The 16715-nt window shown below is 46.1% G+C and overlaps 1 protein-coding gene across 2 annotated transcripts; it reads left to right on the top strand.

The window, feature by feature from the left end:
* Nucleotides 1-244: 244 nt before the first annotated feature.
* Nucleotides 245-16265, top strand: NRN1 (neuritin 1). 2 transcript variants are annotated; one of them, XM_053397006.1, is made up of 3 exons: nucleotides 245-664; nucleotides 5507-5651; nucleotides 14169-16265. In XM_053397006.1, exons 1-3 carry the CDS (start codon nucleotides 610-612, stop codon nucleotides 14398-14400), a joined length of 432 nt encoding a protein of 143 aa, XP_053252981.1. In that variant the 5' UTR covers nucleotides 245-609; the 3' UTR covers nucleotides 14401-16265. The 2 variants fall into 2 exon arrangements, with proteins under 2 accessions (XP_053252981.1, XP_053252982.1); XM_053397007.1 differs by lacking the exon at nucleotides 245-664 and adding an exon at nucleotides 4357-4463.
* The last annotated feature ends 450 nt before the right edge of the window (nucleotides 16266-16715 follow it).

Raw genomic sequence — 16715 nt, forward strand, 5'->3', positions numbered from 1 at the left:
GCCAAGGTGCGCCCGGAGGCCCACGCGCTCCCTAGAGGTCTTTCGGGGTCACTCGGAGCGCGGCGACTGCAAAAGGGGAAACCGTAATAACGGAGAGGAGAGGGGAGAGCTGGCTAAATCCAGTTTGCAATGTCTATAAATGGCGTTTCTCTCTTCCAAGGTGCACATTTTTTATTTTTGAAAAAAAATATCACTCAGTGTCATCCCTCACGTCAGGGCTGTTTGTGGGCGTGAGGTTGTACTTCCTCCGCCCCCTCCTAATGGAGTGAACCATTCCCTGCTCTGCCTTCCCTCTCTCCTTCTCGGTCTGTTTCTGCCCCCTTTCCCTCGATCTCTCCTCTTCTTCTTCTTCTCCAGCTCGGTGTGCGTGTCGGTGTGTTGTAAGAGGAGGAAAGAGGAAAAAAGAGAATAAATAATTTAAAAAATAAAAAAGAACAGGGCAGAGCAGAAAGGAAAGGAAAAGTCTCTCGGCTGCTCGGAACTAGTTGGCAATGCCTGGGGTGCAACGGCCCCCCACATTTCCCCAAGTCACACTTTAAGGAAAGAAAGACAGGGAAGAGAAAGAGACACGAAAGATCTGCAGTCGCAAATGGTTGTACTCAATATAGGATGGGACTTAAGTTGAACGGCAGATACATTTCTCTGGTCCTCGCTGTGCAGCTAGGTAAGTGGACTCACACTTTCTTATGGAAGCAAGGGATTGGGGGGGATGATTTTGAAAGGGGGGGTTGCCTTCAAATGCACCAAAGTATGCATGGAGAAAGTAAACAAAAAATATATGCAAAGCAACCCGTAATAGGCAAATTATTGCTGGCCAAAGATTGCCATTAATTTGTGACAACAAGACTCTGCAATACGAGGTCTGCAGCGCCGAATGTCTCTCTTCTCGCTTTTGTCTGAGAAAACACAGTTTGCTGGTTGCTTCAAAATCTCCCCCCTTTAGTTCCCTTCCCCCTGCCTAAAAAGACCCCTTCCTCAATTGCACTGCTGTGTTGCTTATTTCTTGCCCCAAATATATTCGCGCGCGCGCGCAAAAAGCTTCCATCTCTGGAGGGCTGCATCCTATTTGTCCAAAGCTAAATTCATACCCCCCACCCACCCAACCTCCGGGCCGAAAAATAATAAGGAAATAAATGGAGAGGGAAGAGAAATTAAGAGAGATTGGTACAAAACAATGTAATTCCACCACTTGGAAATCCGAATTTGCAAAAGGGGAGAGAGAAAGCAAGAAAATCAAAAGGCAGTTTGAAGTTTCTGTCCCAACTGCAATCGTTTTACAAAAGTATACTGGAGAGGAGGAAGAGGGAGCCTCTTGTATCAAAAGGTGAAGAAGGAAGGAGAAATCAAAGCGATCTTTGGCTAAGGTGGCTCGGGTTTTCTGAGCCTCTCTCCCTAAAAGATTTGTTCTAAAATACTTATATTTGGACGGGGGTTTACTAAAAATAGCACGGACTTCATTGCACGTTGGGGAGAGGGACCCGGGGCTCGGTTTGTCCCTGGTTTTGTTTGATGTGCTATTCAAGGGTCCTCATTTGAATGCTGTTGGGAGTTTATGCCTCGGAGGTTCCTTGGAAGTTAAGCATCACTTCGGTTCTGCATTGAGCAACATTTAGAGGCGAAACCTTCCTGTTTTGCTGCGGTGGTAGGAAAGGTAAATTCGACTGGCAGCTTAACTGGGAAGCGTGCCCTTCTACGTTTGTCGTGGATGTAGATTTAAAGAACTGCAACCCTCCCCCCCCCTTCGGAAACGCTCCCCTCCCCTCCAGCTCCCTGTCCCAAATCTGCAGATCTCGGGTTTATTTCACTTTCTCTCGCTCTGTCGCCTGTCTCTGCAGCTTTTGAGAAATAGAGGCGACTGGGGAGCGGTGGGGGAAAGCGATCATTGTCGACTCCTGGAATAATAATAATAATAATAATAATACAGACGAATAAATAATACGATCGTAAAAATAGAACCAAGAATGGAATTAATTGCGTGCAGGGCCATCCTGGGAGGGAGAGAGAGAGAGCGAGAGAGAGAGAGAGAGAGAGTGTGTAAAGCTCCCCTAAGGTTGTGTCTTGACAACGTTGGAATTTCACTTCTGTGTGCATTTCCATATTAAGAAATAGCCTCTACCTCTATGTCCGGCTAAGGTTATTTTCCAGAAAGAGACACGGCATTTGCCCTTGTCCTCGAAATGAATTTGTCCATTTGTTTCTTTCACCATTTGCAAGTCAGGATAGGAATTAGGAAGGCTAGAATCGGAGAGGGACACGCACACGCAAATATATGTATATTGTGTGTCTGTGTGTGTGTGTGTGTGTGTGTGTATAGGAAAGGCAGCTATGTCGATGGACTGATTGAAAAACAAAGCAGTCTTTCCGGGATCATTTTTCCCAGAAGGAATTTTGATTCCTTCCCCCTCACAACATGACCATTAGACAATCCAAAATCTTGCCTAGTGTTAGACAATAACATAACATTGGGCTTTGAACATCTGGGTATCGTTTCTATTGGCAGAGTGCTGGAATTTGGGTTTGGAAATGGAAAATACTATGAGTTAAGGATGTGTGTGTGCTTCAGAATATATGCCCTCTTTTGCGTGTTGATCCTGGTGCCTCGAATGTGCCTGAGACGGGTGACCTTTTGGGGCAAAAAAAGCTTGCTGAATGAAAGAAGGCAGGAAAAATAGGGGGGAGATGAAGACCTTCTGAAAAACAGAAACAGACCTGGGAGGTGCAAAAAGAGTGCCCGCGCACACTCATACACACACACACACATCTACACACGTGTCTGTGTGTCTGCCACACATTCTTCACATCTACCGTTCTTTTAGCTTCATTTTAAAAAAAAACAGCAAAAGGAGACCAAATCACGTGTGCGATTTGTACGCTGTTGTGAATGAGGTTTTGTCAAGCTTTCATAAGAGCAAACGACCCTACGTGATGGGCAGGAGAAGAGGCGCTCTCCAAGGTGCTGGTGGTTGTTCTAGCGGGGCAGCAGGATGGTGGTCAAATTCAGGAGCAAAATGTTGTTTGCTACACGATCCCTTCTCTTCCTGTGGCAGCTACTACCAGGTCAACTGAACAGGTGGGAGAGGAGAGACGCTTATTCTTAGCACTCCTCCGGTTAGCATCGTCATTGCCACCCTTCACACTTGGTTGCAAGGCGGGGGGGGGGGGTGAGGAAGACCGTCAAATACGTGGGCCGAATACTTTCCTTTGGGAACATGCCCTTTCAGGATGCCTCAGCCGAGGAGAGACAGTTTTAAAACGCGAGGTGTGTGTGTGTTTAACAGGACGCGCTATACTTTGGGGATGGTCTCCTATGTGTGTTATTTGTTTGTAGGTTCCAGTGTGTGTGGCAGCCAATGTCTGCAGCCTCTGCGTGTTTTGACGTGCTGGGGAGTGGGTTAGAGAGGGAGGGAGGTGGTTACTAAATCAGGTTAGCCATAAATCAGTGGGAGGGAGGGAAGAGGGGGGTTTCCACCGACACTCAGCATTGTGGACAGGACCTCTTTTATTCCAGAACCGATTTCCCCTTACACACACACACACACACACCTTTACATGGTTCGCTTCGATCCTCTCTAAAGGAGTAAAAAATAAATAAAAACTCTCTCTTCCACTTGCAATCTCTAATCTACGCCGTAAATGTCCCCGAGGCTGGGCAAGCGCACTAAGCACACGGCGGAGGGGAAATGGACATTTTTCCCTAACCCGCTTGCTTTGGAAGGCTGTGGCGTTGGGCAACGAGAGCCGCGGACGGTTTGCTGGGGATCAAGCCAGTGATCAATTAAACCAACAAGACGCTAATTCCCTTTCATTTGCTGCAGGATTGGTAGGGATAAAGCCCCCGTATGCTCCTCGCTAGCAACACACCTGCTCCTGCAAAGCCAGAGACATTGCTGCTGCTGCGGCTGCTTTTGATATGTGTGATTTTGTGTGTGTGTGTGTGTGTGAGAGAGAGAAAGCAATGTAGTCAATTCACCAGCGCGCAAGCAAAAATGACTCAACTACTCCCCACGCCGCTCACTCACACACTGACAGTGAGAGAGAGAAAGAGTGCGTTGCAGTGATGAAGAGAGAAATTTCATCACCAGTGCAATATCTAGAACCATTATGATCAAAGAGCCTTTTGCCTTGGTTTGGGGATAGCTTCCCTTTGGGAAAGCGTAGAATGAACAACGAAGTCCTTCAGATTAGTAGGTCCCCCCCCCTTTGATTTGATGTCTGCTGCACCCAAAAGAGACGTCAGGAAGCCGTGTCCCCCCCCCCGCCCCCAGGGAAGGGTCTCCAGGCTTCAGGCTTCCTGCAGATCTTTCAGAGCTACTTGGGGATTTCACTGCGAGAGGCAGAAGATGGATAGTGGAGAATCAGTGTCGATGATGTGTGTGGTGGATAGAGACAGCAGAGCAGACGCTCTTGGGGTGGCGGGGGAGAACTCAGCCAAGGCGAGTGGTGGAGAGATTAAATGAGACAGGGTGAGCCCAGAGGATGTTCTCCTGTCTCCACTTCAGTGGAAGAACCTGAATGGGGAAGTCGCGGGCGAGGAGGAGGAGGGACCAAGAGCAAGGGATTAAGCATGCACCGAACATGTCAACCTCCCTTTAGGTTCTCACTGATGCAAGTTACACATTAATAGGAATTCACATGCGACTAAGCAACTCACTGTTCTCCCCAGTGCATTGCATTGCATCCGCTATATCGCATTTCCAAAGGGGGCGGGTCTGTGGGTGCCCGTTCTTGACACAATTCTCACCATGCAACAGGGGAGGAAATAGGGGGGAAGGTTTTCTTGCAGGAAACAATTTGTTGAAGAGAAGACCTACATGTATGCCTGGTGATTTCTATTCCAGACTTTTTTCCTCCACCAGCTCCATTTTTCACCATAAAATACCCACCAGCTTCAGTTTTTGAAAGGCTCTGCAGATTGCTACAACCTACTTGAAGGTTAAGCGTAATGATTATTAACTACCGCTAAACTGCTGAAATAAATTTGACTTTTTTTGAAGTTGACTTTTGCTTTTAAAAAGTAAGCGAAATTTAGAGAAACGGTGGAGGGGAGAGAAAGATTTTAAACTCCACTCCAAATAATTCAAAACAGTGTATCTTTAAGAGGATATTATACATATAGATATTATACATATATATGGAACAATTTGACAGAAATGAGGTTGCTATTATTATAAGTGATGCAACTGCATGCTATTTGTTTATTTAAGGGACACTTTAAAAAGAAGTGTCAAAAGACGGTTTGATATGTGTGATCTCTATTTAAAATATATCCGGTCCAATTAAATGATCCTGAAAGGGAAAATGACTTTTGTGATGAGAACAAAGCAAAGCAGATCCTCTTCCAGCTTTGAGACGCGTGTGCGCGCGCATGTGTAGATGCGTGCGTAGACGAAGTGTGATGGATAGGATTGATCACAGTTCTCTGGAGTCGGAATTCAGGGTTGGGTATCGCGCGCTGTTTACCTTGCTAGGAGCTGTCCAGTTGACGTGGTGCTGATCTGTTCCCCAGCATACCTGGTGCAAGCAGTCAGAGCAGCGGGCAAGTGCGATGCGGTCTTTCAGGGCTTCTCGAACTGTGTGCTCAAGATGGGCAATAAGATTGCCACCTACCCTCAAGACCTGGACGACAAGAGAAATCTCGAAACAATCTGCCGGTAGGTGCACCTCTTCTTGTTATGGCTCTTCACGGTGATTCTTTACTTTATAACACTGTATACGTGTGTGCGTGTGTTTTGCGGGGAGTGGGGCTTTGACTTTTTGTTGAGATCTCTGTGCTACTGTCATGCGAACCTAAAGCTCTGTAGCCAGACAAAAGGCTACCAGCTTGCCAGAGGAGTTGTTCTTTCATGTGTAATTTGCTTGCACGCTGCACAGGCTTAATCCTCAACAGACTGAAATGCTAAGCTAAGTATAACTATGCAAAGCACGCGTGGATGTTGGTTGCAGTCTTCACCCTGGTAAAGTAAATGGCAACAACCTCGTCGTTTTAATACCCCGATGTTAAGCACCTAGAACTGAACGTAAAGTCCGTCAGAATTCAAAGGGATTTGCTTCCTAATATGTGTGCATTTCATATCTCGGCTCTCACTAGGCCCTGTTACAATTAGGAGTTTTCAAATTATTGTTATTATTCTGTTACATTGTGCGATGGTTCTTTTATTTTCCTCCTGATTTCTTTTTGCTAGTAACAATAATCAGCAGGACAGTATTCACGTCCCTGCCTGCTCAATTAATAGCGTCATGCATATAAAATGCATAGGAACAACAACTTTGCTTCCACCCCCCAAAAATTTGGTATTGTCCCTCTGAGGTTTGAAACGGTAGTTTTCAGTGCCCGAGACAAGGCTTGCAGCAGAGGTGTCCGGCTCTATTGTCTCCTTAGTCCACTAGGAAGTGCTTTTAATGGAATGGGTTTATTCTATCTGAAGGTATGATGAGAAATAGCTACCCAAAATGAGAGAAAGGGGGTGGATAATGCTTTAAAATGCTCGCGAGGGCTGGTAAAGTTTTAGAATGTGATGTATAGCTGCGATGTAATCTCACAGTGCACCGCACTATAATTTCAGTACAAATGTCTGCTTTGTCATGCCATGTGATCACTTACTATAGTGTTGTTTTGTGTGTGTAATGTAATGGAATACAGCCCATATTAAACTGAATCATGATAGTGTGGTGTTGTGTTGGGATCCCCACCCCATCCGTTGCAAGAGTTGCTGCAGTTAAGGTTGCCATGTGTCCTCTTTCTCCAGGACACGTCCTCTATTTCAGGGGTAGAATCTGAGACAAATTGCATTCATTTGCTTTGAATAGCCGTCATAGCGTCCTCCTTTTTTGCCCTTCAAAATATGACAACCCTACTGTGCAGTACAGAGCGGGGATTCAAACCTAGGTCTCCCTGTCCCAAGCCTCCTTATAGGACATCTCTTTAGAATTCGTATTTTAAAACGAAGACATTAAAAAGTTTTAAACTGCAACTGAACAGCCTGGTGTGGTTTTTGCAAGCCATTTTTGGAGCCCCGAAGACGCTATGGATGCAAGTGGTCTTGTTTCCCGTGAGGGAACGAGAGAGATCATATTTCTACAAGGCAACCGAATCTAAATCCCAAACCAGTGGACAGACTTTGTGCGTAAATTTGCCTTCCACCTACTCGCTGCTAAGCAGAATTCGAAAACAAGATTTCATTCTACCAAAATGTCTTGAGTTAGGTTGTCCCATTCCAGTCCACTATTTAGATGGGAAGTTGACACGCAGCCAAACCGTTTTCATGTTTTCTTGAGAGCAAGCCCCTCTCATTTTAACTGGACTTAACATCCAAGTCAGACAGTAATGATCATGTTCCACAGAATCAAATGAAATTTGTTTCCAACACCACGGCTGCAGCCTGACACTTTAAACTGGTTTTGCTGGGAATGATACCATTGGATTTACTTCTGAAAAAGCCTGCCTATATAGAATCGGACTGTAAACGTGCTGAGGCTTTCAAGTCTTGATGGCTTCTGCAAGGCTTAATTGGACACCGAAACTTAACTTGCTCGAAATATATATAAAAAAAATATGCTGAAGGCATTGGGACTAATTCCCTGTTAAATCCGAGTACCCATCGGCTTGAATCCAAAATTACTTCCTCTTGAATTGTGTGGGCGAGGATAAAAGCAGCTCAGATCAAACTGGGCTGTGTATTTACCTCAAAGGTAAATCCATTCATTTAGAAATTAGTGCTTTTGAAATCACTGTTTAGAACTGGGTTGCATCTAGGCGGTTTTATTGGTTTTATTCTTGTTAATAGGGGCAGAGGAACAGTGTAGTTGATTATAAAGATGGGAGCCGAAATTCCAAAGAGAATTGCCCATTCTTCCCCTCTCCCTGCAAAATCCAACGTCCCACCTCGCAATATAATAGCGAGGAATTGCCTTTTGCTTTCTATTCCTTTCCTCAGGACATTTCGTTTGAATGACTGGCATTCCAGCTAGACCTCTATGTATATGAGACAACAACAAAATACTCTGGTGTTGGCAGCAACATGGCGCGGTCCTGGTAGGGAGAAATCGAAAGATACCCCTTCCCTCCAATCCTGAGAAACGCCAGCCACCGCCCAGCCATCATAATGTACCGTACATTCAGCGGAGACATTCGCTGCCCCCGCGCGCAAGACAGCAACTCCCGCTTCCCAGCCGTGTTGGAAACCTCCGTTGTTTCCCAGAAAATGTCTGCCTGGGATCCTGTTTGACAGAACAACTAGTTAGCTACAAAAAATACAAAATAAGAGAGCTGCAGTATGCCTGGCGCGAGACAGAAAGGAAGTGGGGAGCAGGAGGAGGTTGGAGGGAGAGGCGCCCCCACCAACACACACACACACACACACACACACACACACACACACACACACACCTTGGCCTAGATTCTGGAGCCAGAACCCCTCGCAGCTCCACGGATCATGCGCCTAGATTCTAGAGAGGTCGCCTCCTCTCTCTCTCCCTCCCTCCCTCCTTCTCTGTGCGCGCTCTCTCTCTCTCTCTCCTCTCTCTCTCCTCTCTCTCTCGCCCTTGTGTGTGTATTGAAAGAAGCTCAGGGAAGATTTAGTTTTCCTTTGGGAGATGCAATTACGGCAGAAATACAGTAGAAGAGGCGCCCTCTCCAGCCTTCACGCCATCTCCATGCCTCATTATTTATTACAAATGCAGCCAGCGTTGGACTCCACGAGACCAGTCCCGAGTGCTCATAAATTAGAGTTTGCGCCACGTTTCCAACACACACACACCGCCCCCCGCCCCAAGCCATCCAGAGTAATAGCCAGCCTTAGCCAAAACGCCTACATTTGGCAACGGGGAGGGTTAGGGTGTTGCTGTTGGGTTTTGTTCGTTTTAAAATCCTTTGGAGCGGAGGGAAAGAACAAAAGAGCCCTTATGTAGGCACTTACCTGTGGATGCCGGCCTCGATTAGGAGGCGCCACTCTGCTCTAAAAGGCAACTCTGCGGCACAGCTGGGACGGGATGCTATTGTTGTTTGTTCTGCAAAAAAGGAATCGGTTCTAATCTTGGAACGGGGAGATGGTCAGCTTGCAAGTAGATTAGGTCAGGCGCGCAGGCGGTGCGTGCTCATTATGGCAAAGGAAAGGGGCATATTACATAACACACACAGGCAGAGCTGAGGAAAGGAATAGGGCTGCCTAAAAGCAGTCAGTGGGAAGAGCTTGTGGGTCAGAACTGCACGCTCTGGGGAGATCTCATAGAATCAGAGTACATCGAAATGTTCCAGCAAGTTAAGAGACCACTGGTGGCAGAAAGGCACTCTGCACATGCTCCAAAGACACCCATCACTTTTCGTGTCATAGAATTGTAGAGTTGGAAAGGGACCCCAAGGCTCTTCTAGATTCTTGCAATGCAGGAATCTTAACTAAAACATCCAAGACAGATGGCCATCCAAATCTGCTTAGAAACCTCTAAGGAAGGAGAGTCCACAACCGCCTATGGGCGTCCATTCCGCTGTCCAACAGCTCTTGCTGTCAGAAAGCTTTTCCTGGTGTTTAGTCATGTTCACAGCGAACCACCCTGGCACTGAGAGAAAATTTGAGGACTAAGCCATGGTGACTTCTAGCTCAAGTGAAGCCCGCATTCGTGCCATTAATGACTGGTGGTAACTTAGTGGGTTCAGCCATTCACACATTCAAGTATTGGGGCCATGGGGGAGGCGCAATCTGCCTCTATATGCACCAGCAGCCCCCAAAACAGGTCACACTGTTCACCCCAACGTCTTAAGAATAGTTGATGTTAGTAGACATATCTGAAAGCAGAAACAGCAGCAAGGAAGGATGCCAGTTGTGAGCCATCATCAAGTTCACCAAAGAAGGCCAAAATGAAGGCCCCTACAGTGATCTCTCTTCGGATCATATGATCATAGAATTGTAGAGTTGTAATGGACCCCAAGGGACGCGGGTGGCGCTGTGGGTTAAACCACAGAGCCTAGGACTTGCCGATCAGAAGGTCGGTGGTTCAAATCCCTGCAACGGGGTGAGCTCCCATTGCTCAGTCCCAGCTCCTGCCAATCTAGCAGTTCGAAAGCACATCAAAGTGCAAGTAGATACTGTAAATAGGTACCACTTGGGCAGGAAGGTAAACGGTGTTTCCATGCACTGCTCTGGTTCGCCAGAAGCGGCTTAGCCATACTGGCCACGTGACCCAGAAGCTGTACGCCGGCTCCCTCGGCCAATAAAGTGAGATGAGCGCCTCAACCCCAGAGTCAGTCACAACTGGACCTAATGGTCAGGGGTCCCTTTACCTTTTAATGGACCCCAAAGGTCATCTGGTTCAACCCCTTCCAATGTAGAAATCTCTGCTAAAGCATCCATGATGATCCCAAACAGAAAGTAGGCACTGGACTACAATTCCCAGTTTCTGCAGCCCGTTTAATCTGCCAGCAACCTGATCCTAAGGACAACTACCTTGGAACTTGGAATGAACTTCTACTGAGTTAGCATTGGCACTCATTCAAAGGCGCTATGGTTCCTTGCCCAATATATATATTCAGACAAAGGTGAAGGTTGGGATGTGAAAAAGAATTGCTGCCAGCACCTTTGTGCAACCATTAAAATAGTCTGCCTAAATGTTTGTAAATATGACAGAGTTTGCCATGTAGATATTGCCATAAAATAGGTGGCAGCATTTGCACATCAGGATCCTTCCAAAGCATTGCTTATGCCCTTGAATTAAGTGTTATTGGAATGTGCCTACCGACCACCCTCCAATGGATGGAGCCATGCAACTGATAGCCACTGGGCAACTTTGTAGGAGCTTTGTCAAAGATTTGTGGCTCTCCAGTAATCAGTGGCATAGCGTGGGGGGTGCAGGGGGGGGCGGCCACACCGGGCGCAACATCTGGGGGTTAGGGTTAGGGGGCGCAAATCCAGGGGTTAGGGGGCGCAAATTACTTGCCTTGCCCCGGGTGCTGACAACCCACGCTACGCCACTGCCAGTAATTACTTGCATGTTAGGTTACATCATGTTTTTGTGCAGAAATTATCCCTGTACCTTAATCAACCAAGCGGCATTTTGCTGCACTTGGACTTTACACATGAAATCCCCTTGCTGTAAATGCATCATTATAATTCTGTTTGTGCAACAAGCTTTAGAGACCATTGTATATACCTTTTTTGTGGAGGGGTGGGGGGACGGGCCACTTGTTATTGTTTTATGCTTGCTCCCTTGCCCCATTTTGCTAATGTAATTTGGACACTGACATTGCGGGGGGGGATTTTGTTTGAAATTCCCCTTTTAGGTTTTTTATGGTATATTTAGTTTTTATTTTACCAGCTTCTTTCCCACCACAATAAACTTCCCCTGGTGTATTTAGTGCAATCCAGACAAAATGACGTAATGCAGAAATATGTGGTTTCTGATTCTTGTGTTTAGAATACTGAGGTTTAAGCACATGTCTACTCCTAGGGCTAATTAAACCCCAATTAAATTCCTGTTACACACACACACACACAGGCTCTCAGGTTATCCCTCAAACTGGTTTCCTAATGTGTGGAAGAGTATCAAGCTTTAATGCTAAGAAGACTCAGATTTAGCACCTGTTTTCAGTATCAGGACTTAGCCCCAGAATATGTGAAGTAATAAATTACCTATTTATTTATTTATTTATTTATTTATTTATTTATTTATTTGGATTTATCATTTACATTGATACCCACCCTTTCTTCCAAGGAGATTAGGACAGCTAACACAGTTCCCTATCCCCCATTATATCCTCACAAGAACCCTGTGAGGTTGGTTGGGCTGAGCATTAGCAATTTTTTTTACTTATTTATTAATTAAATTTGTATACCACCTTACATCCATAGATCTCAGTGCAGTTTACAGCAATGACAGCCCAAGGTTACCCAGTGAGCTTCATAATAACAGACTCCCAAGAGGGGTGGTGGACTCCTTCCTTGGAGGTTTTTAAGCAGAGGTTGGATTGCCATCCGTCATGGATGCTTTAGCTGAGATTCCTGCATTGCAGAGGGTTGGACTAGATGACCCTTGGGCCCCTTAAAACTCTAAGACTCTACAATGATGATAATAAAATTATTATTAGTGTGGAACGCCCTCCCAGCAGATGTCAAGGAGATAAATAACTATACAACTTGTAGAAGACATATGAAGGCATTCCTGTATAGGGAAGTTTTCAATGTTTGATGTTTTATTATGTTTTTATATCTGCTGGAAGCTGGCCAAGGTGGCTTGGACAACCCAGTCAGATGGGCAGGGTACAAATAATAACATTATTATTATTATTATTATTATTATTATTATTATTATTAGAGTCCTCCAATCCTGAACCACAATTTCAATGCAATTGTAAATTAGGGCACAGTTTGTGATATACTCATTGGAACTACTTTTTTAAACTCGGGAACTCAGCCCTGGAACATTAGAAATTATAAAAGAAGACTGTCCCTTTGAGCCTACGCTGAGTGCATTCCCATTGCAATTGGAGAATTACACCTCTCCACCACCCACATCAGGGTAGCAGGTGGCGCTGTGGGTTAAACCACAGAGCCTAGGACTTGCCGATCAGAAGGTCAGCGGTTCGAATCCCCATGACCGAAAGCATGTTAAAGTGCAAGCAGATAAATAGGTACCACTCCAGCGGGAAGGTAAACGGCATTTCCGTGCGCTGCTCTGGTTCACCAGAAGTGGCTTAGTCATGCTGGCCACATGACCCTCAGCCAATAAAGCAAGATGAGCGCCGCAACCCCCAAGTCAGCCATGACTGGACCTAATGGTCAGGGGTCCCTTTACCTTTACCTCCCACATCCTGCCCCACCAGACACACTTTAAGGGAGGGAGACAGTGATTCCAAAGCCCCTTTTATTTCCTAAACAAAACACTGGGAGAGAGAACCTCAAGACATCTATCATGCCTACATATCCACAGCACTGTGATTGGAAGGCGGGGGGAGATTCCAGGTGAGGAGACCCTCATAGTGCAGCAGTCCTCTTCATGAAGAAGGTCCTTAGTATAAACCCTCCCATCCCGTTAAAAGAATCTGTTTGGATACAGGCTACTGAACTCAGTGGACTCTTCTTATGTTCTTAGCAGCAGAGGCTAAGAAAGGACTCTGCTGAGACACTGAAGTGCTACCACCAAGTCAGAGTAGATCTTCCTGAACTGACCTATGTGTTGAAAATGGGCTGAAACACGGTGAAACAGATTTTAACTGATAGATTAATTGATGGGTCCATTAACGGATGAGTCTATCAATAACGTATCTGCATGAGAATGCAATGTTTTCTGAAGCAAGAAGCCCATTCCACTGTAGTTTGACGATGCACACATGAACTCTACAAGACATTGTTTTGGCAGAGCCATTCCTCCTATGTGGGTGGGTGGGAATGTCTCTCTTGCGATGCGTTCTGCCATCTGCTCCTTGGGTAAGAACTTGTATCACAAATATTACTTTGTGTTTTTTAAAACTCTGCTGTCCAATTATGGGGGTGACATTGATCTAACTTACTCATTGAGTAAACACCTAGCGCTGACAGGGAATTTGCTTTCTCCTCCTGTTCTGCAGCCAGGAAAGGCACTAATCCCAAGGTCGGCAAAGTAACCTAGGGAGGGAGGGGAGCAGCTCAATGTAGACAGAGCATGCTCAGTAGCCATGGAATGTTGGCTGTTGCGGGTGGGAGGGAAAGAGTGGGTGGAATGGAGTATCCTGGGAAGGGGAACGGCTGGCTGGCAGGAATCACACACAAACATAGGAAGCTACCATATACTGAGTACAGTGGTACCTTGGGTTACATACGCTTCAGGTTACATACATTTCAGGTTACAGACTCCGCTAACCCAGAAATAGTACCTCGGTGCTTCAGGATGAGAACAGAAATTGTGCTCCAGCGGTGCAGCAGCAGCAGGAGGCCCCATTAGCTAAAGTGGTGCTTCAGGTTAAGAACAGCTTCAGGTTAAGAACGGACCTCCGGAACATATTCAGTACTTAACCTGAGGTACCACTGTACATCCAGCTCAGAGTTCCCTATGCGTCACAGGTGTCCCTGCCAGCCCCACCTGCAGAGTGGATGTTCTCCTAGTAGAGATTAGGCCTGGAGGGAGGGAGGGCCTTGTGACAGCCGACCATTCCTGACCGACTTCTGTCCTTTGTCTTTTTTCCCCTCACCCCCTTCTGTGCTCAGGTACTGGGACGATTTCCATGCCTGCACCCTCACAGCCCTCACGGATTGCCAGGAAGGGGTGACAGACGTCTGGGAAAAACTGAAAGAGAAATCCAAAAAGCTTGACTACGAAGGCAACTTGTTTGTCCTGTGCAGCAAAACACAGCGGGCGGCTTCGTCGGTGGTGGCTTCGGCCTCCCCTTTGCTGCTGGTGGCTCTCTCGGTGGCCCTGGCGACGTACTTCTCATTTTAGAAGGCCGCCCCCCCTGCCCCGCACTTCGTGTAGAGCACGCCTGTCCACATGACGACGATGACGTTTCCTCCTCGCCCCGCCTCCTCTTCCTCCTGCCCACCCACCCAACTGCTTCTTCTCTCTTACTCCAGGAACTGGATTTACAGAGGAAAAGTCTCCATTTTTTTTGCTTTGGGGGAACGAGGGGAGGGGGAGATCTGTTGCGAATTCTCCATGACGCCCGCCATGACGCCCGCCTGAGAAAGGTTTGGGGAGGAAAGAGAGAGATAAACGGCCGCCACCAAGAACTGCCACCGCCACCACCGCTCTGACGACGACAAGAAGCACGTTTTTCTCTCTCTCTCTCTCTCTTGGCCTCCGTAGTTTCTTTTGCATTCTGATGATTTGCCAAATGGTACCAAATGGCAGGCCTCCAAGCCGGCCAACAGCCAAAATCGGACCTCAGCTTTATGCCTCTTCTTCTTCTTCTTCTTCTTCTTCTTCTTCTTCTTCTTCTTCAGACCAAGGTCAGCTGGAGCCCTTCTTTCTTGTGTGCAAAAAGAAATCTCAGGAACGGCCTTCGAGCCACCACCGAATACTCCTAATAAAATAAAATAAAGCGTTAATAGGTAATAAGAGTAATAATAAAACTAGAATGCTAGTGAGGACACTGCTTGCAGCGACAAACGGAGGGGCTCTTCTGGGAAACATCGACGAGGAAGGATGAGTGGAGCGAGGAAATGTAAAAGGAAAAGAAGAAGGGTGGGGGAAAAACAAAGGAAAGGGAAGAGGGGGGAGGGGGAGAAGGGAACCGGAAATGGATACACCTTCGCTTGGCCACGTGCGGGAAGAAGCACTCGATGGTGAATTAACCCACAGACGATCATCTTTCCTTGGGAACTCGTGTTTTCTTTTGTTTTCCAAGAATTTTTCCGGCCATTCCACTTTAAAGACGTAAGACTCCCCGCCCCCCTGCCCTTCCTGATGGTGTGGCTTAGGGGGGCAGAGAGAAAGCGAAAGGACAACCGAACGAGGGAAAGCCAAGAGGGACAAATATTAAAAGGCGATTTCGCTGAAATGACCCAATGAATGCTGCTGAGTTTGCTGAGAGTTGAGCTTTACTTAAGAGTCAAGGCATTTTTTTCAATTGTCACTGCCTTTTTTCTTTTCTTTTCTTATTTTCTTTTCCAAAGTTTCCCCCTCTTCTTTTTTAGGTGTTCCACCATTGACGTACCGATATCTTAACTATCCAACAGTGTAGATCACAGGGGGCGGGGGGAAGGGGAGGGGGAACGCATACGTTAAGGTAAAAAAAATTTAAATTAAAATTAACACACAGCGTAATGGTTTTTTGGGGGGAAAGTATTAAAAGAGCCTTGATTTTAAAAGAAAAAAATGTAATTTAAGAAAGTTTATTATAAAGTCAATTCAGCAAAAAAAAAAGTTATAAAAGATTTGCTACAAAGTATAGAAAAAGGTATAAAATAAAATTATTGTTTGAAATGAGGATGCAGTTTTATTTTTTAAGAAAAGGTGAATGTATATTATTATATATAATTTTATTATTATAATAATAATAGTATATATAATATAGAACGCTTATATTATATATAGTTATTGACATGTGCTTTCTTCAAGTACATGGAGTAATGGTTTACTAGAGCCTAGCGAGACGCGGGGCAGGTTTTAAGAGGTGCAAGTGGGGAGACGCGAGAATGCCAGATTCTCACATGCGACAAGAATTCTTGGTGCTAAGGGAATAAGAGTCACCCTGAAATCGATGAGATCAGAATGAAGGCTTAACTCTTGGGTTCTTAGCCAGCTGTGTTGAGAGCGAAGCTGATGGTACTTTTTTGTGTGTGGAAATAAATGCAGAGCTTTGTTTATGTTTATGTTTAATATTTATCACTATAAGGTAGTTTGCTTTCCCTTTCTCGGAGTTCCGGGGGGGAGGGTTTATGGCTACATCTCCAAATGGCCCGTGGTTTATAAAGATGCTAAAAGAATGATGAAAAGCCCCCTTCAAAAAGCTGCCTTTTTTAATGGGATTCCTACAGCGAATCCTAAGCAAGCTTCTTTGGAAGCGCACCTCATTGAATACAAAGGCTCCCATTTCCCGGGGGGGGGGATGTTAACCATTGGAGTGCCATGCTATCAGAACCATAAGAGACAATGATCCCCAAACGGATGCTCTTGGGGGGGGGGTCACCCGGTTTCCCTTCTCTAGACCTTTCAGACTCTATATCCCTTTGAGCCCCCAATCCTTAAGATGCTGATGAGATGGGGGGGGAGCGTGACGTGAGGTGAGGTCGCCGCCCTAGACTCAGTTACTTGGG

Source organism: Podarcis raffonei, chromosome 7, assembly GCF_027172205.1.
Source record: "Podarcis raffonei isolate rPodRaf1 chromosome 7, rPodRaf1.pri, whole genome shotgun sequence".
Lineage (NCBI taxonomy): Eukaryota > Metazoa > Chordata > Lepidosauria > Squamata > Lacertidae > Podarcis > Podarcis raffonei.